This window comes from Drosophila biarmipes, chromosome 3R (genome assembly GCF_025231255.1).
Source record: "Drosophila biarmipes strain raj3 chromosome 3R, RU_DBia_V1.1, whole genome shotgun sequence".
In the NCBI taxonomy this organism is placed as follows: Eukaryota; Metazoa; Arthropoda; class Insecta; order Diptera; family Drosophilidae; genus Drosophila; species Drosophila biarmipes.
Genome location: NC_066616.1, coordinates 29375336 through 29399665, shown reverse-complemented (window position 1 = coordinate 29399665; position 24330 = coordinate 29375336). Strand labels below are relative to the sequence as shown.

Sequence of the window (24330 nt, the reverse complement as noted above, 5' to 3'; positions counted from 1 at the left end):
TGCGAGTGCAGTGCCATCTGAATTAACTGCGCAATGCTGCATCTGGGTTTTAATTTCTCCAACCATAAAAACCATATATGTGACACATATTCGGGCTGCAAGCAATTAGTTGCAGTTGCAGTCGCCTGCGAAAGCGAGCTGCCGGCCAGGTAAATAGAGCACGAACCCAGTCATTGAGAATTTAATAGTTGTTATCTTTAAAAGCAGCCAGGTCTTAAATTCGCAGATTTATACCTCGAAGCCAGCGGACATAAATCCCTGCCTCTGCACACATTTTCGCGCAACATGTTGCACTTGACGTGCGTGTGTGAGTGCAACGCAGTGTCCCAGAAAATGCAAACGTAAATCTTTTGGACCTTTGCTCTTTCTGCCAAATAGTTAAACCGAATCCGGGATGCTTGGGCACATGGCTAAGCTGGCTGTGGAAAGTGTGTGGGTTTTGGAAGGGTAACTACCCTCGGCTATAGGGTATCAAAGTCACTCGGCAAACGCAAGTAATTCGTTTCAAAGTCGTATGAGGGCGAACGAATACGCCAAAGGCATGCGTGTACAAGTGTAATTTTATTTATTTATGGCTGCTTTGGGAGAAGCAACTTCTTCAAGGATTCCGCGTCGTTACAGTTCCTTTAAATTCTACGCGCTCTTAGGGGGAAACTTTCATTGGAAAAGAAAATTGTCAAAAGAAAAAAACTATTTTTGTATTTATATGGTTATGAGATGAGGGTTTTTCACAAGAACTAACAACATTCCTAAAGTTAATTCAATTAACTCTTTATTATTTTTATTAGCTCCTTAGTATGTTATCATTTTTTAAATGTTTACGTATTTTTGTGTTTTATTTTAAATTATTAAATTTTGATGATTAAAAACGTAAATTGTAAAAAAAAACAAGGTGTTAAAATTATTTGTATTTTCGTTTGTAATTAAGTTCCTGAAGAAATGATTAAAATTATACTGAAAATTAAACGTTTTTTAAAATAACTTTAAAAGTTGTTTGTAACATTTTCCTTTTTATTCTTAAGCCCTCCAACTCTTCAAATTTGTAACCATTTTTTTATTAACTACTATAATAGTTAATGCCATAAAGAAGTCATTGAATTAAATTCCATTTATTTAAAGTCTGACAGCTTCTCATTGTACTGATTCTTTACATTTTTCGCAGTTAGCTCCAGTTATTTTCTTCCTTAAATGCTCACTATTAAGCCAATGGTTTTTCATTTCCGCTTAATGCGGCATAGCTTTAAAAGTTTACAGCTGGACAGGAATAAAATGGTTGGGTTTAACAATTGGACAATGCATTGCAGACGTGGCATGCAAAGCCATTCAACTTCGCCCCCTGGAAACTGGGCGGATAGCAACGCCCCCTGTCAATCTGAATCCAGAAAGGGGGCTTGACCAAAGGCCATGGCCAGGGGTTCTGGCGAGGATGTGCTCATGGCCCGGCCACAGGATCCGTATAAATGCCTTTATTTGTGTAGGTCAAACAAAATGAACTGTAACAATATTGATACAGCTGGCATCGGAGGTTCGAGCACAAAAGTATTGTGGTACGACTGCGACTTTCCCGACCCCGCACCACCGCACCCCCGATAAGTCTGGCCGCCCGACGGCCTGGCCAGCTTTTTGTTTCCGCTGTTCATCAGCAACCAGCCAGCGGCTTCATTAACCTAAGCCACAAAAGTTTACCGAGGGATTAACTTGTCTATTGAATGAAAAATAAGCATTTGGTCGAGGCAGCATGCTCCGGAATGTGGGCATCAAATTAAAATGTATGAGTATGCTTGCTGCGGTCAAAATAATTGGCTTAAATAGTTGGCACAAATCACGGGAATGTTTGCTAGCCGTATGCAGAATAAATTGTATTTTTAGAATTAATTATTTGAAATGTAAACTAGATTAAATAGGTTTGAGTGGATGTTGACTAACGAAAGAACATTTTTAATTTATTATGTGTGTTTTTTGACCGATAAAATTTGTTATTTAAATACATTTTTAATAAACTGGCGGGGAAAAAATGTTTAAAAAAAACATTAATTTTATTTATACCATTTTGCAATAATGACCATTATTAAGTTTAATATTTTTTTAATAGTAATTTAAAAGTATTAAAAGTATAAGGATTAAAAGAAATAAGTGAAATATTAATATACAAACATTGATTAACATTAAATTTAAAATAATAGAGACCTTATCAGTAATTTGAAATTGGCGCCACATCACCGGGCTTTGCACCATCCCTAGGGGACTGCCCACTTGCGGCTAGTGTGACCAGACTCCGCATTATTAACGAACTTTCAAAACATTATCCTAGTGACAGCCTGTCCAGGCGTATTCCTTCAGGTTTTTATGAATTTGGTTCAAATCTACGGCACGGGCTGCCGCACAATGACACCGCCGCGCGGCACCGGGGCCGCCTTCAACTGGATGCGCCGCTCCTCCGGCCAGGGATTCGGTCTGACCCGAATCGCGCGAGTTGGCAGGCCGGCGCCCCAGCACCCGCACACCACCCACCACACCGCCCACCGCCTGCTCTGCACGAAAACAACAATCGGATTCCGGCAGCAAATGGACCACACAATACCGCCCAAGGAGTTCAAGTGGACGCCGGGCAACCTGATCAACGAGCACTTCAAGTTGGGCGACCATGGCCATGTCTGCGTGGTGCTCAACCGCCAGATCCAGGTGCCGGCGCACGTGGTGAAGTTGCTGTGGCGAAATGGTAAGTTTGGAGCTGTTATAAAACAGTAGCCAGCAAGGCCTGAGCTCAGCGCCATTACCCAACCACTTCCTTCTAGCCGCCGTCCGCTGTGCCGTCGATGGAGGCTCCAACCACTGGCGTGACTTTGTCGTGGGTCAGGCAATGTCAAAGAAGTCGAATGGCGCCAGCACACCACTCGAACCGCTCGACGTGATAACAGGCGACTTTGACTCCATCACCGAAGACACGGTGGACTTCTTCAAGACCACCCCCAAGGTGCACACACCCGATCAGGATGCCACGGATTTCACCAAGGCCATCGCCGTGCTGCAGCCAGTGATGGCGCAACGCAAGATCCGGGATGTGGTCGTGTTCCACGACAACTCCGGCCGGCTGGACCATGTCATGGCCAACCTGAACACACTGTACAAATCGCAGAAGGACAACTGCAATGTCTTCCTGCTGAGCGGGGATTCGGTGACGTGGTTGCTGCGACCGGGCAAGCACACAATACAGGTGCCCGTCGATCTGGTCACCAGCCAGCGGTGGTGCTCCCTGATGCCCGTGGGCTCGCCGGCGTACAATGTCACCACCACGGGACTCAAGTGGAATCTATGTAAGGGCATAAAATCCTCCTGACCTCTTTCATCTTCTACTAATTCCTTCCCAGATCACGCACAAATGGAGTTCGGTGGCATGGTGAGCACGTCCAACACCTATGCCACTGAGTTCGTCCAGGTGGAGACGGACGCCAACCTCATATGGTCCATGGGCGCCTACGACTTCGAGGACAAGGTGCGACAAACAGCCAAGACATGAGACACTATTGGAGACGCCAATGGAGGTTACTAAGTACTTAAGTAAGGATTAGGCTAAACCAATGTACAGTGTTGAGGGCCACAGCTGCATCCGTTTCTTGTTTTTCTTGTGGGGGGCTATTAATATAGAGTTGTTATTGTTTAACAAAATGAAAGTTTATGTGAAAATTCGTAGTACTAAGCTCTTAATTCTACTAATTGAACTTAAAAAACTTTAATGGAGCGTAAGAACAAAGGAGGTTTACCGAAAATAAATAGAGATTGCTTACTCAGAGAATTCTAATGTTGTTAGCAGCCCTTAATGTTATTGATGGTCCAACCATCTCGAGTTATTTTGATCCTGGCAATGGCATTAAATCGAAGCCGAAGCTGCTTCCTGTTTTCTTCGATTTCCAGCCGGATGAGGAGGTTGCTGTGCTCTCTGCTCGCTTGGCGCCCGCCTTGCCACCCCGACCCCTGGCTGACGTTGTCTTCCTGGCCGCCGGCGACGATGTATTCGCCTTGTACCTCTTGCTGGCTCCCGCCTTGTAGACCTTTTTTCGCTTGCCCGCTCGGAAAGAGTTGAACCCACTGCCACCGCTCGTGTTGGCCCCGCCCTGCGAGGCCACCGCTCTGTCCCAGTCCACACTGTCGTTGTTGTTCCAGCCCGAGGTGCTGGGCTTCTCCTTGGCGGCCGCCTTCTCCTCCTCCTCGTCGTCGATTAGGGCCTGCATCAATAGCTTCTCGGAGGCATATTTGCTGGTGATTTCCAGCAGCCTTGCGCCGTATTTATCGTAGTTCGCCTTGGTAACGTGCGGAATGCTGCACATGTCCTTCTCGGTGAGGGGCAGTGTTTCGGCCATGGCCTTCAGGGCCTGAATATTCATGATACTGGCCATGGTGACGTTCCGCTGGCCGGCAATGGATCGGCACACATCCAGCAGATCCGTGTAGCACCGCTCGTGAATCTCCCGCATATCTGACTTGCCATCAGCACTACTGCTCGCTGCGCCATCGGAGACGGTGGCCACTGCCGCCTTGGCTTCCTTGGAGTTTTTGGTCACGGCGAACTCGAAGGTGGGCGTGCCCTCCATTAGTTTACTGATGTTGTTGCCCAGATACAAATAGGCCTGCGGGAAGTCGTTCGTAAATATCAGATCCTCTCTAAGGAAGCCATCGATGACCATCTTGCGCAGCAGCCTATGGACGTCGTTCTTATCCCAGTCCTTCAAGACGCCATGATGGGGTGACTTGTGGTGGTTATAGTCTACGATCTTCTTGATCTTGGAACCCTTCAGGACGTCGGCTATGTGCAAAAGAGTGAAGCGGGATCGGCCACTGCACAGATCTTTGACAGCTCGCGCTGCCTTGCGAGCCTGCTCCAAGGCGTCTAGCGCTCGATAGGCTCGTTTGTTGAGACAGTTGTCGCAGGCGGTCTGCCGGTTCTCCAGGCACTGCTCGCTGGTAAAGTGCTCCCCGAAATAGTCCAGCTGCTGGGCACGCCGGCAATCCGTGAGATTCTCGCAGTAACCAACAATGCGATAAAGATTGTCCACATGAATCTTCTTCACATTGTACTGGAGAGCTTTGTCGGCTGAAATCGGAATTAAAGGTATCAATACACTGACAAAACTACCTGAAATATAGACCACTTACAGTCTAGCATCTTCTTTATCCTGAGCATGTCCGAATAGTTGTAGTACAAGATGCAGTCGGCCATCTCGCCGTCTCGTCCCGCGCGACCTGCCTCCTGGTAGTAACCCTCGATGGACTTGGGCAGCGAGTAGTGCAAAACGAACCGCACATCTGGCTTGTCGATGCCCATGCCAAAGGCGATGGTAGCGCAGATCACCTTGATCTTTCCGGTCAGCCAATCTTTTTGGCGGGACTCCCGCTCGTTGTCCGTGAGGCCCGCATGATAGGCCACCGCCCGGACGCCATCCTTGCACATCTTCTTGGCCGTCTCGTCGCACTCCTTGCGGGAAAGACAGTAAATGATGCCGCTGGAATGCGCCGGCTTGGTGCGAATGTAGCCACTAATATCCTCCAACGTGGAGGCACCCTTCTTGGGCAACACTCTGTACCGCAAGTTACTCCTGTTGAAGCTGGACAAGAACCACTTGCAGTTCTTCAGGTTCAACTGCGCTAGAATGTCCAACCGAACGCGTGGCGTGGCTGTGGCTGTTAAGGCAATGGTTGGTACATTGGGGAACCGCTTCTTCAGGACTCCAAGCTTCTTGTAGTCCGGCCGGAAGTCGTGACCCCACTGGGAAACACAATGCGCCTCGTCTATAACAAATCTACTTATGTAGTTGTTTGAGTTCAGGGCGTCTAGTGTGTCCTGGAAGCGGGTGGAGCTGCTGATTTTCTCGGGCGTCACGTAGAGCAGTTTGACCATAGGTGGTTGACACTCCAGATCCCTGTAGATGGCCATTACGTCGGACATTTTTTGTTCTCCACTCAGACTCTTGGCACAAATCTGTAAAATACAATTAAAATCAATCCTCTAAACTATTCATGATTGTAATTTTTCCAGTACTCACATCCAGAGAAGCCAGTTTATTGATTTGATCAAAGATCAACGACTTCAGCGGACTAACCACAATGGTGACTCCCTCGGTCAGGATAGCAGGGAGCTGGTAGCACAGCGACTTTCCTCCTCCCGTTGGCATCAGGACAAAGCAATCGTGGCCCAGAAGGGTCGCATTGATCACCTGCAGCTGATTGGGACGGAAACTCTTCAGACCGAAGCTGTAGCTCAGGCCATGCATGAGGCGGGTGGAGTGCTCAAACTTCTGGCCATCGAACTCGCCTGTGATGCCATCATTGTGCACGTTGGAGTGGAAATTCCCGGACAGCTTCTGCGAATTCGGTGCACTGGAAAGCTTGGCCGGCACAACGCTTTTGCTGCTGCTGGGGCCGTCACCTCGAATGCTGTTCTTAATAGCAGCCTGGGAGTGCATTTGCTCGAACATTTCCTCATCGTATTCGGGAAAGCCATCGTCATCCAGGGTAATATTCGTTGGCAGCTCCTTTGGCTTCTCCTTCACCTTAACTGCCTCCAAGTCCCTGTAGCTGTAGTTATTGAACTCCGACTTACGGCCCTGCAACTCCTGGTGCTCGTTCTCAATGTCCGCCAGCAGACCCTCCAAGTCATCGTCGTCATCATCCACCTCGCTGACTATGGTCCGCTGCGTGGGCCCGTTCATCTGCTCCTCCTCCAGGTCGCCGTCCAGCATCATGCTCTGGGCCAAGTAGTCATCCGGCTCCTCGCACAAGTCGTGAACAAGTTCCTCACACTTTCGCAATAGATGTGGATCTTTTTTCTGCGGGGATGGTGTGAAATCATCTGGCTCCCCGCAAAGGTCGTGAATGAGCTGCTGGCGTTTGGGTATAGGCGGCGAATTGATCGGTTCACTTGGCGGCGAAAAATCATCAGGCTCCCCGCAAAGATCATGGAGGAGTTGCTGGCGTCTAGTCATCGGAGGCGGAGAATCCTTTGACTTTTCCTTCTTGCTCTCTGTGGGTTTATTAAGGGTTAAGGCGCGAAGACTACTTTCTGGCGGGGATGATAATGGTTTGCTTGTTAAACTTGAAGCCTTAAACTGACTCTGCTCCTCCTGCATTTCCCTTTCCTCCTGTTCCAGAGCTTCTTGCTCGGCCTTTAGCTTGCTTTCATTCTTATCCATATGTTTCTGGAGCAGCTGCGTCCTTGCCTTGAACTTTTGTCGCATTACCTTGAGTTTGAGGAACGTGTTCGGCTGGAAGCCAGTAATTTCATTAAAGTGCATGGCGGGAATTTGGTCAATCAGAGAACAATACTTTTCCATTAGCTCAATGTAAGTTGTGCGAAAGAAGCCCAGAGAACTCTTCTGCGCCTCAACGCTTTGTTTGGTGGGATCGATGCTGAAATTGTCGTTCTGGGCCAAATCCTTTAGGTAATCAGCCAGAGAATTGTCAAAAGTCACACTGAGTCGGGGCTTCAAAGGCGCCGCTGGAGGTGGAGAAGAGTTGAGACTGTTCCCTTCCAGAGTGACAGTCGTAGGTTTAGATGGAATGGCGTTTTCTTTTGCCGAACCCAGTTTGTAGCCTGACGGCCCACTGCCACTTTTCTCAGGGGATTCCTCGAAGAGATTTTTACTACTGCCTGTGTTTTTGTAGGAACTTAAAGCTCGCGGGGATTCGAGGAAAGTGGAAAGGGCGGGCTTTCTCTCAGGTTTCTTAGGAGAATCCTCAATGATGATTCTATCCCTCGAAGGCTTCCTTTCTGGTGGTTTTTTGGGGGATGTCTTCTCGGGTTTCCTAGCAGCCTGTGGAGGTGGCGGTGAATCAGGCAGTGTGAGTAAAGGGTGCCTTCCTCCATTCTGCTTGATTGGGGAGTCCTCGAACGAGTATTTTTGCAGAGGGGAGTCTGTGGACTTTCTATTATTCTGTGACAATTTCTTTGCAGAATCCTCAAATAAATTAAGCTCCGATTTCTTCACAGGCTTTGCAGCAGCAGGAGAATCCAATAGCGAAAAGGGCGCTTTTTTCCTCTCATTCTGTGGATGTTTTTTTAGGTAATCTTCAAACGGCGATTTTTCTAGAGGGGATTCGGACAGGCCCCTGTACGAGTGGCTGCTCTCACTCTTTTTCGATTTGTCAGGCGAGTCTATGTAAGGTTTCTTGGCAGGAAGCGAGGCAAATGGCGATTCGGAAGAGTTAAGATATATAACCTTTTTCAACGACTTGCTGGATTTCTTGGAAGAGGCAGTGTCCTTGCTGGACTGACTGGATCCCTGGGTAGAATCCTCATCGGAGGACGAGGAGTCCAGAAAGATTGGATTGTAGATACTAGTCTTGAACGCCACTAAAAGAGAAACTATTAGATTTCTTACTCCGCCAGAAATACACCAAATACCTTTGCTTTTTGGCTGACTCTGGGAATTGCTATCCAGGCCAATGAAGCTGCTGAGTGTGAGCTGTTTTCTGGGCACTGCGGGCTTCTTGGACATGACGACTTGCGATGCATTCAGCTGTTAGCGCTTACTTCGCAAACAACTAGTTAACAAATAGTAAACAAAACAATTTAATACAGTTTGAGGATAAAAACCCGCGCAATTATGCCAATGGAAACAAATGTGAATAGGAATCAGTGTGACCGTACTATGGTATATTTAAATATACCACAGGTTATCGGAGCGTTCACCAGAATACAGTGATCGGTGATCAGCGATCACTGAAGTCTTGTCTTATAATACAATAAGCCCACTGGCCAAGATGCCAAAATAAAATTAAAATCTGATTTAAACTCAGGTTTTTTAAGAAAAATAACTACCAATATATATATGCAGAAAGTGAACTTTTCATTTTTATTTTTACTCATATTCGATTAATATTTGCCTGCTTAAATAATTTTTCTTAACATATAAGTATATGATAATGATAAGATGTATAATTATATTACTTTTAAATATTATAAGGTTATTAGATAACATAAGGTTATGGACTAAAAACCTTTAATATTTCTTTCAAAACTTATTCAAAGTTAGTGCTATTCCAACAACATGGCAACTAACCCTGCAAGCTACAGCTAGAAAGTAGCTAGATTGCCATCACCCTAGAACAGCTGTACGCGACATGCTTTCTTCTTCCTCTTGTTCCCGTGGTATCCAAACAATTTCCAAACGTGGGTAGAAAGAAGTGCGTTTTTCCCTACTTCGGCCAGAGATAATTATGCATACGTGAGTGTTTCATCATACCCTGCATCATTAGCTAACCAGAACCATAATCTCCTTCGGGATTTCCCCCGCACAGGCATAACAACTTTAAGACCCCCTCCGACGAAGACGAGCTGGACGATCTGGACGAGGACATGGTGGTGGGCGTCATCGCGGAGATCGAGCAGGAGGTGCTGAACGAGTCGGACAGCGACAACGACGAGTACGACCTGGTGGACATGGGTGCCCCGGTGCCGCCGAACGATGGCGACAGCAGCTACGATGGCAACGAGAGCATCAGCAGCGACGACAGCTTCGATCCCAATGCAGCAGACTCCGATTCTGATGATTCAATGCCAGAGGATGCGGCCGCTGGCTCCGCTGGGGAAGCAACAAGTGCGAAGCGGCGAAAGGATGACGACGGCCCCTCGGGCAGCACCCGGGAATCGGAGGCCACCTTCGACCTGGACGAGGAGGACGAAACGGACGAGACTGTACGCGCAATAATAGCCGCCATAAAGAAGCCACGCAGTGCGCCGCCAGAAATCAAGCTGGAGGACTTCATCACGGACATTTGCTTCCATCCGGATCGCGACATCATTGCCCTGGCCACCATCATCGGGGATGTACACCTATACGAGTACGCCAACGAGGAGAACAAACTGCTGCGCACCATCGAGATTCATTCCAAGGCCTGCCGCGACGTAGAGTTCACCGAAGATGGGCGCTTCCTTCTCACCTGCTCCAAGGACAAGTGTGTTATGGTCACCGACATGGAGACGGAGAAGCTGAAGAAGCTCTACGAGACGGCGCACGATGATGCCATTAACACGCTGCACGTGGTCAACGAAAATCTCTTTGCAACTGGCGACGATGCAGGCACAGTAAAGCTGTGGGATCTGCGCACTAAGAACGCCATCTTCGAGCTCAAGGAGCTGGATGATCAGATCACCCAGCTGACAACGAATGACCAGAGCAAGCTCCTGCTGGCGACCAGCGCCGATGGCTACCTGACCACGTTTAACATCGCCGCACGAAAGATGTATGTGCAATCAGAGCCGTATGAGGAGGAGCTGAGCTGCATGGGCATCTATCGCGGCGACTCCAAGCTGGTGGTGGGCACCTCCAAGGGACGCCTGTATACCTACAACTGGGGCCAGTTTGGCTACCACTGCGACATGTATCCGGGCATCAAGAGTCCCATTAGCCTGATGATTCCCATCACGGACAGGATAGCCTGTGTGGCCGGCGAGGATGGCAACATTCGGGCCTGTCACATCGCACCGTACCGCAATCTCGGCGTGGTCGGGCAGCACAACATGCCCATCGAGTCGCTGGACGTGAACACCAATGGCGAGCTGCTCGCCTCCTCCTCGCACAACAACGACGTGCGGTTCTGGAACGTAAAGTATTTCGAGGACTTTGGGGACATCAAGTACAACGACAAGCACAACGCCTACAAGGAGAAGCGGCACAATCTGCCCTCCTCCAAGGTGACCAACGCATCGGACTTCTTCGCCGACCTGACCAAAGAGGATGCGGATGACGATGATGATGCGGCCGCAGGAACCAGTAACACAGCCTAGAGTGGAACTAATGCTAGCAAGGATTTTTAGCTGCACTCGCTGGGTGGGTCGATTTGAAAGGATGGAAGCCAATGGACAATTCATACCTGTTTGCATAGTTTAAGGAAATAACTTATAAACTAATCTCCTAGACTTAAAGCAGCGCTCGGCACGGAAAAAAAAGACAAAAGTCTTTCATTTGTACGTGTTGCGGCAGAGGCTGAGTAGAGCTATTTCCTATTCCCGCTTATTGGGACGCCGCCGACCGCTATTTTAAAGTAAAGTTTTTAAAAACTATTGTTTACATATTTACGCAGTAGAACATTGCTTTATAGCAAATAGATAAACCAATTTTTTTAGAAATATGTTTAAAGTATACATACATATTTTGCCATAACATTTGTTTGTACAAAAAATTGGCCCATCAAGTCATCATAGTAGAGTGTTGAATTAAGAAGCCTCTTTTAAACCCGTCTAAATGTAGCTACCAATCTTCATTAGGTTGCACGAAGGATTCTAAACAAAGTAGCGTATTTAAATTTCGTGTTAAACTGTTAATGATAAATAAATAAAGTCGCAGAATAGAACTGATTAAAGAAGAATAAAACATCCCAATAAGAAACAACAGCCTTTTTTAATAAGGGCGATTAATAACAAAATTAAATATTTATATAATTCGATTATTTATTTATTTCTGCCGTCTTGGACGACATAGAATTTAGAAAGTTTTACAAAACTTTGATAGTAAAATAAAAGCAACTTACAATAGAGACATTGGACAATATGTTAGCTCAAGCTTTTAAAATTGCATCGAATCAATTCACTTATATGGCACGTTATGAGATATTGAGCAGTTGTCGGTTGAAGTTCAAAGGAATATGTATAATTTGGTAGTAGAATGAAATAATATCCTACTTTACGTTTGTTGTGACACATAAAACATAATAAGTAATTTGAAAATAATTAGGGAATAGTTTAAAATTAGGCAGGCTGATAAATATTAATATGAATTTAAAATTATATATATAACTTGGGTCCGGTATTATGTGGTAGTTTGAGAGACAATTAAAAATATAACAACAAGCCTGGGCCAAAATGATCATTTACGCCCGTCGTGGGAATACTAGACTATAACAATATACGCATATTTATGAAATTCTTATCACAAGAATTTTGTTTCACAAAACGTGGACAATTTGTACATATGTATAGGAAATAATTTGCCGAATCACTTAAGATACTTAGACAGACATTGAGCCAAACAGAGTTAGCTTTTTGATATTTTTTTCAGCGCAACACGGCAGCAAGCCCAGGCAACCGCCCATTACATGCGTTGCGGTGGGTTAAACATTTAAGGTATGTATATTGGGTGTTACGACTACTACTTTCATTGTTCTTGCATTGATGCCCGCGCGACAAATTCAGTCTGAAGGGATTTACATGAAGATTCCGTGCACACAATGTCATAAGGCGGCGGTATTGGCGGCATCTGTCACGCCAGTGGAGCTGGGTGCCATGGCATCGTTGGCCATGTGCGTTTCAATGTCCACGCGACAGATGGGGCAGTGCTTGTTGGTAACCAGCCACTGGTCCACGCAGTCCGTGTGGAAAAGGTGCATGCAGGGCAGGCGACTGTAAGGGGTAAACTTCCGTTTAAGTACCGGTAGTTCATAGATAAATACAGGACTGAACCTACCGCACTTCGTTCTCAATCTCAAAGAGGGTCAGACAGATGGCGCACTTCTCCGCATCCTCGTCCGTCTCGCTGGGCCTCCTGACACGTCGGTATTTGTGGGGCAAGGTGTTCCTCTCAATGGTTTCCTAAAAAATATAACATAAATTAATGAATCTAAATAAAGTTGCGATTCCCTGTGCTCCTACCAAAGTAGCTCCCCGATTGGGACGAGGCGGTCCGATTAGGATGCGGGAACCCAGGGAGAGCGGCGTGGCCAGCCCAATCTCCAGATGCAGCGGCGAGTAGTGGTGGTGGAACATGTGGTGGTGGATGGCCCGCTGGCGCTGCATATACTGCGTAACCGGTGGCGATTGCTGACCCTGTGGCTGCTGTTGCGGCTGTAGCTGCATGTGTCTCATACTCGGCTGCGGTGCTCCGCTACCGCCAGCAGCGCCAGATGTGGCAGGTGCCTGCTGCTGAGGTGGTGGCGGAGCGGCAGCAGACGTTGCAGCCTCATAAGGTGGATAGTAGGCGGGATCCAGGCTGGATACCGGGCCATTTCTCGCATGCACACAGCTGCAAATGCTGTGCAGGTACCCGTTGCGCAGCGTGCTTGTCAGCAGCGGAGCATTCGAGGACAGATCGATGGGCGTGGGCGTCATGTGGCGACGATGCATCTCCTGCATGCTCTGCTGACGGTACCAGAGGTTCTGATGCACTGGATAGGGTGGCGCAGGCGTCAGCGAGGTCGCCACAATGGCACTGGCCCGATGCGGCGGATGGATATGAGCATGCATCTGGTTCTGCGGCGCCTGGTGGCCTTGATGGGGCTGCGGTTGATAGTGCTGTCGATTGCTGTAGGCAGCCTCCGAACGTCGCACACTAAAGGGCGGAGATCCGCAGTGCGGAATGGTGCTCCGACCGGAGTACATTTCCAGCGGTGGTGGCGGGGAAACAGGTGTCCCCAGGTTGCCATTCGAGGCTGCCCCCGGCGCAGGCGGATTGATAGTTTGCCGCTGGTGCTGGTGCTGCTGTGGATGGACCATGACGTGCGGAGGCGTCCGGTTGCCCTCCATACTGGCCTCCAATGCCGCAGCCCTTCCCTCGTTATGTGCCTGCGATAACAGGTCACTGAACGTTTGCGCCTGGGCCGCAGCCGCTGTGGCTGCCACCGCAGCAGCATTCAAAGCTCCACTCAGAGAACTGCGACTGCTCCCGCCTTGACCGCCCTGGAAGTGGGGATGTGGCTGCAGGCTGGGCGAGTAATCCGCCTCCATTACAGTTGGCAGCGTTGTGATCGCATAGTGGGGCAGATAGTACGGATGGTAGCGGTGATACACGTTCGCTGGACTGCTGCGTCTCCGTCGAGCTTCCTGCGAAGAGGTCTGCCCGCTGGCGGAGCTGCTTGGCGTGGAAGTGAGTGTCCTCTGCTGGTGGCGTATAAATGCGTCGGCTGAAGAGTTATCCGGCAGCAAGATCGGTGGCATCTGCGGAGGCGGCGGTGGAGCCTGTGGATGGCCTTGCATCCACATGGAGGACTCGTTGATCGGAAGGAAGTAGCGCTGAGGATCCATACTGGAGCAGCGCGGCGGGTAAAAGTGGCTGGCATTGGGATCCATCAGCTGATCCAGCTCGTAGCTGTAGTTGTGATCAGAAATGGCAGCCCGATCCGCTAGAGCGCCACTATAAAATGAGAAGGCCGAGGTGCCATCCTGGTTTGCATCTGCCCGACGTTCACTTCGGCGAGCATACGGCAAAGCGTAAGCATAGTTAAACACGGGTCTCCTCTCGTCTCCTGCTTCCTCCGGATTGTGTTGAGTTCCATTCCGGAATCGTTCTCGGTCCCGGTCTCGCTCCCGCTCCCTGTCTCGTCCGCGCTCCCTATCCCTTTGCAATTGCGTATCATTGGCTAAGCCATCGTCGTCTGAAGTCAAGTCAATCGAAAGTATGGGCTCACGGGTAGAGTGCACAAAGACCACATCATCGTCATCGTCATCCGATGACCAATCGTCAAGCTGCAAATCGGGAGCAGTCAGCACAACGGCGTCGCCACGGTTCTCGTGGCTGCCACGCCGGCCCGTGGAAGTGGACGGAAGATTGCTAAGATCCACGGAGGGCTGCCTCTCCCTCGGTCGGCCGACATAGGTGATCACACAGGGACCATTCGCATTCGGCGTTGAAGTCTGTGGAAATGATATGGCATTGTGCTGCTGGCCAGAACTGCTGCCCTGATGCTCAGCAAAGGTGCGATGCCTGCTTCTTCCCGGATGGAAAGAATTATAGTTCGTGGACGACAGTTTCGATCGCGTCCTCCCTGAAAGTTCCAGCCGGGGCTGCTTCCTGGGTGGCACTGCATCATCTGCGAGGCGCGCACGACTCCATGTCATTCCAGAATCGCCGTGAGCGCCGTACATACTCCTCATGTCTTGGCCAGGCGGCTCGCCAGGGCGCTGTTCCTGCCGAATCTCCTCCTCTGGGTGAAGTTGCAGCTGTTGCTCCTGTCCGTCTCCCTGCCCCAGCTCCGACGTTGTGGACGGTGATCCAGCCGCTGGCGGCCTCTGGCCCATGTGAGATCCATAATCCACACTGCGCGTGGTGTGGGTGGCCGTGGAGCAGTAGGCTGCTCGCATATAAGTGCTATCCGGCGGAGCTCCGGCCACAGGACGGCGGCTATTGTAGTAGTTGTGATCCGTGTGTCCTGACTCCGCCTCAATGGATCGCCTACCACCGCGTATAATCGTAACTGTGGGCTCGATGGGTGGAGCCGGATTGTGTACACGCAGGTCCCAGCCATCGTCGCTGCTCTCGTTCTCCGGCTCCAAGGCTCTGGAGCAGCGGTAGGAGAAGTGATTTACCTGCCTCCTCCTCGACTGCGCACTCGTGCTTGGCGTGGCATCAGAATCAACGGCGGCGCTTGTTGAGGAGTTGGAGGCTTCGCTGGAGCGGCTAGCCTTCTTCTTGTGCGCCTGCAAAGCTGACGTAGTCGTTGTGGTGTTAGTTGTACGCGTATTGGCGAACTGACCATGCTCCGTGTCCGAGGCACTGGAAGTCACATCATCGTAGGCATTCACGGCGCTGGCCGACGTATCGAAGGAGCTGTTGCTCAGCTGCAGCGAACTGGACGGCATTTCGTACACCACCGCGGTGGCGTCCATGGCATGCTCCTCCATGGCGCCGGCGGGCCAAGTGCCGCTGATGGAGGCCACCACCGCGTCGCCAGCATTGTCACCGTCCTGTTCTATGTTCAGTGGCTCAGTCTTCTTGCGCTTGGGTCGTGGAATGGCATGGTCAGCGGGCGGATTGGCGGCCGCCGCCGCTGCTGTGGAGGAGGAGGGCTGCTCTAGGAACTGTGCCGGATCCTGGGTGGAGTCCGCATAGCGACTGCTGGTGCTGGCCACCACCGACGATTCGCAGCGGCAGAGTCCGGCCAGCGAACTGCACTTGTCGCACCGCCCAGCCATGGCCTCGAGTCCCGCATTGGACTCGCGACGTGGCGCCACCAGGGCGGTGTACGTGGGCGGCGAATGGGTGTGGGCGTGGTCCTGCGGACTGGACAGGAACGGTGTCATCAGCATGTAGCTATCCGAAAGCGCGCTGTCCCGCTGCTGATTGTAGTACATGGCATACTGCGAGTCTGTAAGAGATGCAAGAGGATAAGCAATATCTGGATCAGCAGCAGGGCCAGCTTACGGTTCTCCTGGCTGGCCGGACTGGTGGCCACACTGCCGTACGCCATGCTGACCCTCGGCTGGTGGCGCACCTCCTCCTGCTCGTTCTCCAGGCTGTCCATGGCTCTTGGGGCGTCTACAGGCTAACGTCAACGGAGCAACAAGGAAGTGTAGCCGCGCACATAGGCCAAAATGTGCTGAAAGTATGTATATATATACGAAAAATGTTTTATTTACGGGCGTACGTGGGTTAACTGTCTAACGGGAGACCAGTTTGCTTTTTGTCCGGAATCAGACACAAAAACAAACAGTGGGTTAAACACTTGGGGTCGAGAATGTATCTGGTGCACCGTATAGCTCCAAAGTTCACTGTGGTTCAGTTAAAAGTGCTCTCCTAGTGTTTATATCTTTTGCCTAAGCACAAAACCGATTTAAAGCTCAAATTGGAATTTGAAATATGACATTTTTTCTTTGCTTGTCAAATATACACACACTTTTTGTCAGCAGCAATTTTCCTTCGAACTTTTCATCGCCGTCAGCGGAAAACCCTCAGGCTTTGTGAAGAAAACCCAATAGCAGTCCGGAAAAGTGGAAAATTGTACTGGCTTTCCGGATACAGGGAGGACGAGATTTCACACGGAAGCTCTAAATAAGTTATTAGTTGTCTTGTTTTTTTTTTTTTTTAAATATTAAGTTACTTCCTTCCGTGAAGAGGGAAGAATTATTTGGCCGCCCCGTTGGAACGGGTTAACGCCACTGCCAATGTATGAAATTAAATTTCAAGAAAAACAAAATTTAATGGACAGCTATGTAAATATCGTGCAGTAGTTTCTGGTGATGTTATGATGACAATGAACGATGAGCGATGACGATGAACGATAAGCGATGAAAATGTTATCAATATGTGTGAGAAATTTTAATTTTGAGATTTTGTGAGTTGGTATAAGCGTGGATGGTGTTATAGTGTGTTAAATGAGCAGTGTGGAGTGTGTTGTATTAGATATTAATATTAGCAGCTCGAATGAAACTGGTAATCGATGTCCAATTTTCAATTGGTTCATTTCCAAGTAAACGATAGATATCGTTATATTTAAGTAGTGTTGGATAATTTTGTCTTGTTGGTGTATATTTTGAGCAATTTAACAAAATATGCGAAATGTCTTCATTAACGTTACACGAATCGCATAGGGCGTTATCGTAGACTTTCATTTTGGAAAGTGTGTATTTGTCAAAAGCATGTCCGCTTAAGATTCTGTTTAGAGTCTTCGTTTCTATACGGTTGAATAGGTGTTCTTTGTTTTTAAACCAAGGCTTGGAAGTGGTATATGGTGAGAGGAGAGAGTAACCCTTGTTACGCTCTAATGAGAACAGACTGTATTCACGCTCCCAGTCTTGTTTTATTTGCGCGAACATATGATTGATTGCGTCCTTAAGGGTCCATCTGACGGGTGCGAAAGAGCCGTTAATTTTAGCATTTTTAGCCGCTGTATCTGCGAGATCGTTTTCCCAAATATTGGAATGGCTTGGAATGTGGTGAAATTCTATGGATAGCAGGGTTGGGTTGTTTATGACTTTTTTCAGAATGCATTGAGAGATGCAGTTTTTGGAGTTCGTGTTCTTTATTGTCTGGATGGCACCAAGACTGTCAGTTAAAATTGCTATTTTGGAGAACTTTTTTGAAATACCGAAGTCAATGGCTTTTTCTAGGGCTGTGAGTTCAGCAGTCAGCGACGATAGTTTTTTGTCGGTGTAGAAACTTTTTATCGAATTGGAATTTAAGTGGACAAAGGCACCTCCTGTAAAATTTTCCGACACAGAACCATCCGTGAAGATGATTTCCATATTTTTTGAGGTTAAACTTCTTATTTTTTCTTTAAATAAAGAGAGAATTATAGTCTCGTTTGCCATTTTTTTATTTGTACAAGTACCTTTAAAGAAATTTGTGTCAACTGAAATCTTGCGTGTGGACAGAGAGTAAGGACAAATAGGAGCAATACTATCCAGGATATTTTTAAATTCAGCATAAATTCTACTGTAACTAGTATTTTTGGCTACAAAGGAGTTTGACAGAAGCGACGCAGATGGTAGTCCATGAGCGAACGTTTTGGCCAACTCCTTCGCTGTAGCGAATTTAATCCTATAAGCTGGAGGAAGTTCAGCTGCAAGATTATAAATAATATTAATTGGAGTCGATTTAATAAGTCCTAAGGCCTTTCTAAGGTGGAAATTAGCATGCTTATTTATATTGTTTTGTACTGATTTTGATATGTTTGAAAAAGAGGAGCAGGCGTATTCATATCTAGTTCTAATAAATGCTTTATAAAAGAGTAGTGACTTGCTTGGATGTACTCCGAAGCGGCAACCACTGAGCATTTGAATAAACATATTCGTTTGATTCGATTTAGAGATCGTTTTATTTACATGCTGAACAGACGAGTTGTTTGAACTTATGACTCTACCTAAATAATTTATACTATTTACATTTTTTAAAATAATATTATTGCACAAGATACTTAAAGGTTTTTTTCTTAGATTAAAATGAATGGTGGCTGATTTGTCTGGATTAAAAGTAAGATTATTAATATTGCACAGTTCCATAAACCTATTTACTTTTTGTTCTAATTTCTCTTCAGCCATCGAAAAGACTTTGTCATAACAGACTAGAAAGAAGTCGTCAGCGTACTGGAACAGAATACTGTCATGGTCATTACTTAAGCTGTGAAGCTCAGCTGTATATAAATTAAAGAGGATTGGACTCAGACAACTACCTTGACTAACTCCTTTGTTTACAGTTATCTCTGCAGTACCCATAGTGAGAACTCTTTTACTAAGGAAGTTTATAATGAAATAAATATGATTGTGGTCGAAACCCAAACTAACTAATTTGCTACCCAGAATAGGGATATTGACGGCATCAAAGGCTTTACTTAAGTCTAAAACCGCTGCGGTAACGTGGAAACCACGAGCTTTTAGGTTGGCTATGTTATTTATTACATCGTTGATGCATTGGGCAGTAGAATGGTTTTTTCTGAACGCATAGGATCTTGGTGGCAGAATTTTATTTTTATTAATGTACTCTTCCATCCGCAATTTAATCAAACCTTCTAAGCACTTAAAAGTCACACTTAGAAGGCAGATAGGTCTGTTGTTGGTAATAATTGAAGAGTCTAGATTTTTTTTGGGAACAGGTATAACCCTTATTTTCCGCCACTGATCTGGAATAAACCCATTGTCTAAAGTAATGTTTAGCAGGGATACCAGTTTTTCTATTTGACTTAAGGGTAGAGATAGAAGCATTCTGTATGAAATGTTGTCAAGACCCTTAGCCGAGTCTGGGTTACGAGAGTTAAGGAAGTCAAGAAGTTCACGCGCTGAGAAATTAGAGTTGGTATATCTATAAAGCAGATCAGGAGAAAAAGATACGTCAGGACACATCGCAGTGTTGGGAGCTGTGGCTATTTGATTGAGAAAATCTCTATGTTCTGAGTCAGATATTGCACTGTTTGACGGTTTAATTTGTTTAAAAAGTTTAAGATTTTTGATTTTGTTCCACATATCTTTCAGAGAAGAGGGGTTAGAAATGTCTTCTGCTAGCTTATTGAGGTTTTCTTTTCTCATTTTATAATAATAGTTGTTAAGTTTTTTATTACTGTTAATATAGGCAATAGCATCAGATTGTAGTTTGGATTTAAAATATTTTTGTCTGCACGCGTTTCTTAATCTAAACAATTTTTCACATACCTCGTCCCAATACTTTTTTGGAACATATCTATTGTTTGTATTTATTTTAATTGAATTATTACAGTGTATTGTTTGGGATAAGTTGGAAATGCTATCTAACGTTGTAATTTGAATTTTGGAAAAGTCTTTGATTATTTTATTATGGTTAAATTTAATAATATTAGTCGAAGCAGAAATTTGGTCTATTTCAATTAAGATTGGGAAATGATTGCTATTTGATATTTTAGAATTTATTGAGGACCAGTTAGAACAAAGATTGCTACTATTAATGAAAGTGAGATCGAGTGTTGAAGTATAGGATGGGTTATGGGAGTAAGTTGGAGAGCCGTTGTTAAGGCAAAAGAAACCGGAGTGTAAGAGGGAATTTTCTAAAATACCGCCTCTGACATCTTGAGTATTATTACCCCAAATGCTGGATTTGGCATTGAAGTCACCACCTATGACAGTTAGACCACTCGATTGAGCAGCAATAGTAAATAGATCATCGCAGCCTTGTTGAAAAGAATTAATGTCTGTGCTGGGAGCAGCATAGACACTGAAAATATTAATATTATTTCTTAGGTTAATTGTACGGATACCAATGACTTCTAAGCTAATATCACAGTTGATTTGTTTAAAGCGTATGTGTTTTTTTAAGTAAATTCCAACGCCTCCATAACCATCGTTACGCGGCTTACATACAAAATTATAATTTGCCAAGCTACACATGGAATTATTGGAAATCCATATCTCTGATAAAATTGCTATGTCTATGTTATTGTTTACTAAGAATAATTCTAGTAATTGTTTGTTATTATTAGCAGTTAAGCTCTGAATATTATACTGTAGGATTTTTATTGTCATTTAAATAATATAACTTTATGTTTTATTTTCAAATGAAAACAGATAGACAAATGAAAGAGAAAAGAAAAACGAATAAATAAAAAACAATTAATTTAACAGAAAAAAAAAAAAAAAAAAAAAAAAAAAAATCAGAAAAATAAGTAAATAGATAAATAAATAAATAAAAAAGTTATTATTCAAAATTAAACAAGTTGATTAATTTTGAACAAATCAATTTTTGAGTTTGTAAGTGCTATTCTGTTTCTTAAATTCTCTAAAAAGTTTCTTGATTCAGGTACTAAATTGGTTGTTTCGTTGACTAGAAATGAGGATATTTCAGAAGCTAATTGATTTAAGCTATTCTCCGCAGCTTCAAGAGCTGGATTGTCTAAAAAAGGTTGACTAGAGGGTGAGGAACTAGGTGGATTAGAATGAATGAGAGAAAACTTTTCGTTTGGAGTGTACTCATGTTCATAAAGAGCAGCTTTCCAGCTGATCATAGTGTCGCGTGAATTTTTATCTTCGTTTTTCTTGTTAAGAGAGTTCTTAACAACCTTATTAAAAGGGTTTTGTGCAAATATTTGTTGGGTAGCTATTTTGGTATTATTTTGTAACACTGGATTGGCAGATTTTCTTTGCCATGTTGGCTGGGGGAAGTGGGTTAAGTCGTTGGTGTCGACTTCATCTAAAATTTGGAAGAGAGAGGGGTACCTAATCTTCGTTTCATTTCGTGATAAATTCTCAATAGTCATACATTTCTGGATAGCGTACGCTCTCTTACGAGCAGGGCACTCAAGAGAGGTGGCTGGGTGATTTTGTTTGCAGTTGGCACAAACGAGTTGATTACATTGTTGTTCTCTTGAATGCGAAAGAGAACATTTACTGCATTTTTGTTCAGTTTGTTTACAATGCTGAGCAAAGTGATTAAATCTAAAACAACGAAAACATTGACTAAAAGGAACATATGGACTAACATTAATTTTGGTGTACAGGAAGACAATCTCGTTGGGAATTTGAGTACCTTTAAAAAGAATCTTAACCCTAGGAGTGTTAATAAAAATATCTTTATTGTCTCGGTCCTTAGTCTTCACACGAATTATTTCTTGAATAGGTACTGGAGAAGAAATGTACTCCTTAAGTTCAGAGTCGGAAAATTTTGTCGGAATATTAAAAATAATACCCATTTTAAAAATGAAATGCTTAAGAATTTTAGGTTCGTAACCATTACTTTTAAGATTTGAGGACAGGATGCTATTAGCTGCCGTTGCTGACTTGCACTCAGCCTTGCAGCGCCCATAACCAATCTTATTTACTGAAATTATATCTTTAATATTTAATTTTAGCAGGACAGCATTTAGTTCAAGAGGATTTATAGGAACTCTTCTAGGTCGGTTTTCGCCATTGGTTTCACCAATTTTGTCTATGTAGACCACAAAGGGTCCCTTGTGAGCGCTGCTGTACGAGTATCCGTTGTTTTCCAAATTTCCACTTTCTCTCTTCTCTTCTTTGCTAGCAGGATCCGTTATAGCTTTACCACTTACTTGGCTGGTTGGACTCGGATGACTTACAGGGTCAATGACTTCTTTCATCACAACTTCTTCGCTTTCCGATTCTACTAAATTGTTATCCGTAGGTTTTTTCTTTTTATTTAAGGGCGATAATTTCGGCCTTTTAACGTTGCTCAGCTCCGAATAAGGGTTTTTACCCTTGGCCTCGGAGGAGGCCATTTTTCTTGGAGTAACTTTACCCGTAATTGATTGTTTATTTAACCAATAACAACAGACAAATATTTATAAAAGGTATTAAACGTATATATTACGTTATATTTTTGTTTTGAAAAAAAACAGAATAAGTAAAAATCGGTATCACACACTGCTCAAACACCTCCGTTGCATGCAACAGTCGTAAAATGTAGTTGTCTTGTTAATTAAGTTCAGTTTTTTTAGCCAACGCAATAGGGATGGGTCAAGTATCGATATGACTACTTATCGATAGGTGGCAGTAGCAATTAAATTATGGGGTTTATTTTTTATTTTTTAATTTTAGTTTCTTAAAAATAGTTAGCTTTCTTATCAAGTAATAGTTTTGGAAACATTTTCTTAAATGTAAGTCAAGTTCTGAAAAACAGCTGTTTGACTGGGGGTAAACTGAGAACAGCTGTTCTATGATAACAAAACCCCCAAAACCACTTACCTATATAATATTTTAAAAAACGTATTCACTTTTCCCAAATAACTTTTCGGTATGATATGCTCGGTATAGAATTCTGAATTAGAAATCGGTGCCGGAAACACTTGAGATAAGAGATCGTGGGCGGTGGGGGTGGGTAGGTCAACAGCTGCTGTGGGGAACAAAAGGGAGCTCAAAGGCAGTTCAGTTCGCGGGGGCGGCGAGGTTTTCTCCTCGCAGCTGCGGCCCCCGAAAATGCACAATTCGAACTTGCAAGTATGCAATTGATATAGTCTTACGAAGTAACCATTTTTACTCTGTAACTCTGATTTTATAACAGTAACAAAACCGAACTGGAAAATCGACAGACAACTTTTTCCCGACGTTGCAAAAACTTGCAGTGCGGCGATGGAACCGATACTATCGCTTGCAAATTGGCCATTTCGTGATTTCCCGTTTGGCGCTAATGGTCACACTGTCAGTTCAAAAGTTCCCGAAAGTGCAGCTTTGAATTGTAATAAAACGTTATTAATATCAAATTTGTTAATCATATTCTTAAATATATTTAATAAATATATATAAAATAGGATAATTAACATTAACATATGCCTAAACTAAGAAAATCATCATCTTTAAGTTCCATAGATTTTCGAAGTGAATTTCTTAATGATTTTAGGAACCCTACTAGAACACTGAGATTCGAAATGGTTTCTGTGACTCCCCTGTGTAGAATTGCTTTCGAACATAGCATCCGTTCACTTTCTTTTCACTCAAACATGGTGCTAAATCCCCGTTGCTGGCCCATCAAGGACAAGACATTCGTCGTCTTCTGCCGGGGAAAGCACGAGAGAAAGCCCAAGGCAGCTAAGAAGCCAACCTCACAGCTGTATTACCACAACCAGGACAAGGATCACAAGTACTCCTTTTTCCACGTGGAGAATGACACTCGAGCCTTCTTCATCTCCATAGGGAAGAGCCGGCTGCACCACAAAGATTGGTTTCTAGTGGGCGAGAGGGGACAGTTCCTCCAGAATGGAACCTCCATCTACGACTACTACACAAGATTCGACTGTGTGTACAAAAGGATTCGTTTTCTGGACAAACTGCTCAAAGATTGCTTGGATAAGGAAAATCGCACCCAAGACAACTTTACGAGCCCCGAGTTGATGGCTCTACATTTTCCCGAAACCAAAGCTCCCACCTATACTGTGTCCATAGGCGAGAATACCCTGTATTTTAACTGGGTAGTATGCTTTCTGGGTCTGCTTCTTCTGCTTTGCTGCCTGAAATAAACACATGGCTTAACATTTTATGTATTTTGCGATTTTATTGAGTTTTTATGTATAAAACAATATCTACTCTTCTCCTTATTGCGGGCTGGGTATTCTCTTCTCCTGGCTGAATTTTCTTCAATTTTGTATAGCAATAATTTTAAAACAAATTGTTTTCATACAAATTTTTATTGATCTAATCGGTCGGCTAATCCAATTGCTCGA

General features: G+C 45.1%; 5 protein-coding genes across 6 annotated transcripts; 3 read left to right on the top strand and 2 right to left on the bottom strand.

Annotated features, from left to right (window-relative positions):
* The first annotated feature begins 2331 nt into the window (after positions 1-2331).
* Positions 2332-3793, top strand: LOC108025380 (thiamin pyrophosphokinase 1). Its single transcript, XM_017095853.3, has 3 exons — positions 2332-2719; positions 2796-3314; positions 3369-3793. The coding sequence occupies exons 1-3, from the start codon at positions 2347-2349 to the stop codon at positions 3515-3517; spliced, it is 1041 nt and encodes a 346-aa protein (XP_016951342.1). The 5' UTR covers positions 2332-2346; the 3' UTR covers positions 3518-3793.
* LOC108025379 (recQ-like DNA helicase Blm) lies at positions 3695-8625 on the bottom strand. The gene is made up of 4 exons (XM_017095851.3): positions 8396-8625; positions 6039-8344; positions 5152-5974; positions 3695-5089 (listed from the first exon to the last, which is right to left on the bottom strand). Exons 1-4 carry the CDS (start codon positions 8487-8489, stop codon positions 3846-3848), a joined length of 4467 nt encoding a protein of 1488 aa, XP_016951340.1. The 5' UTR covers positions 8490-8625; the 3' UTR covers positions 3695-3845.
* Positions 8626-9108: 483 nt separating this feature from the next.
* Positions 9109-11384, top strand: LOC108025473 (WD repeat-containing protein 55 homolog). Its single transcript, XM_017095986.3, has 2 exons — positions 9109-9218; positions 9292-11384. The coding sequence occupies exons 1-2, from the start codon at positions 9211-9213 to the stop codon at positions 10778-10780; spliced, it is 1497 nt and encodes a 498-aa protein (XP_016951475.1). The 5' UTR covers positions 9109-9210; the 3' UTR covers positions 10781-11384.
* Positions 11385-11423: 39 nt separating this feature from the next.
* Positions 11424-23229, bottom strand: LOC108025341 (uncharacterized). 2 transcript variants are annotated; one of them, XM_050888419.1, is made up of 6 exons: positions 22413-22584; positions 16597-16858; positions 16125-16299; positions 12641-16068; positions 12456-12580; positions 11424-12391 (listed from the first exon to the last, which is right to left on the bottom strand). In XM_050888419.1, exons 3-6 carry the CDS (start codon positions 16222-16224, stop codon positions 12223-12225), a joined length of 3822 nt encoding a protein of 1273 aa, XP_050744376.1. In that variant the 5' UTR covers positions 16225-16299; positions 16597-16858; positions 22413-22584; the 3' UTR covers positions 11424-12222. The 2 variants fall into 2 exon arrangements, with proteins under 2 accessions (XP_050744376.1, XP_043947091.1); XM_044091156.2 differs by lacking the exons at positions 16597-16858; positions 22413-22584 and adding an exon at positions 22859-23229.
* Positions 23230-23520: 291 nt separating this feature from the next.
* On the top strand, positions 23521-24261 carry LOC108025264 (uncharacterized). The gene has a single exon (XM_017095624.3). The coding sequence runs from the start codon at positions 23539-23541 to the stop codon at positions 24124-24126; it is 588 nt and encodes a 195-aa protein (XP_016951113.2). The 5' UTR covers positions 23521-23538; the 3' UTR covers positions 24127-24261.
* The last annotated feature ends 69 nt before the right edge of the window (positions 24262-24330 follow it).

Excerpts from the sequence above, each read along its gene's own strand:
- LOC108025380 (XM_017095853.3), top strand. The coding sequence starts at position 2,347 with ATGAATTTGGTTCAAATCTACGGCACGGGCTGCCGCACAATGACACCG. Across the intron at positions 2,720-2,795 it reads GAAGTTGCTGTGGCGAAATG|CCGCCGTCCGCTGTGCCGTC; the intron begins GTAAGTTTGGAG and ends ACTTCCTTCTAG. Across the intron at positions 3,315-3,368 it reads GGGACTCAAGTGGAATCTAT|ATCACGCACAAATGGAGTTC; the intron begins GTAAGGGCATAA and ends ATTCCTTCCCAG.
- LOC108025379 (XM_017095851.3), bottom strand. The coding sequence starts at position 8,489 with ATGTCCAAGAAGCCCGCAGTGCCCAGAAAACAGCTCACACTCAGCAGC. Across the intron at positions 5,975-6,038 it reads ATAAACTGGCTTCTCTGGAT|ATTTGTGCCAAGAGTCTGAG; the intron begins GTGAGTACTGGA and ends TGTATTTTACAG. Across the intron at positions 5,090-5,151 it reads GATAAAGAAGATGCTAGACT|CCGACAAAGCTCTCCAGTAC; the intron begins GTAAGTGGTCTA and ends TTCCGATTTCAG.
- LOC108025341 (XM_044091156.2), bottom strand. The coding sequence starts at position 16,224 with ATGGACAGCCTGGAGAACGAGCAGGAGGAGGTGCGCCACCAGCCGAGG. Across the intron at positions 12,581-12,640 it reads CCAATCGGGGAGCTACTTTG|GAAACCATTGAGAGGAACAC; the intron begins GTAGGAGCACAG and ends TATATTTTTTAG. Across the intron at positions 12,392-12,455 it reads GAGATTGAGAACGAAGTGCG|TCGCCTGCCCTGCATGCACC; the intron begins GTAGGTTCAGTC and ends TACCCCTTACAG.
- LOC108025264 (XM_017095624.3), top strand. The coding sequence starts at position 23,539 with ATGGTTTCTGTGACTCCCCTGTGTAGAATTGCTTTCGAACATAGCATC.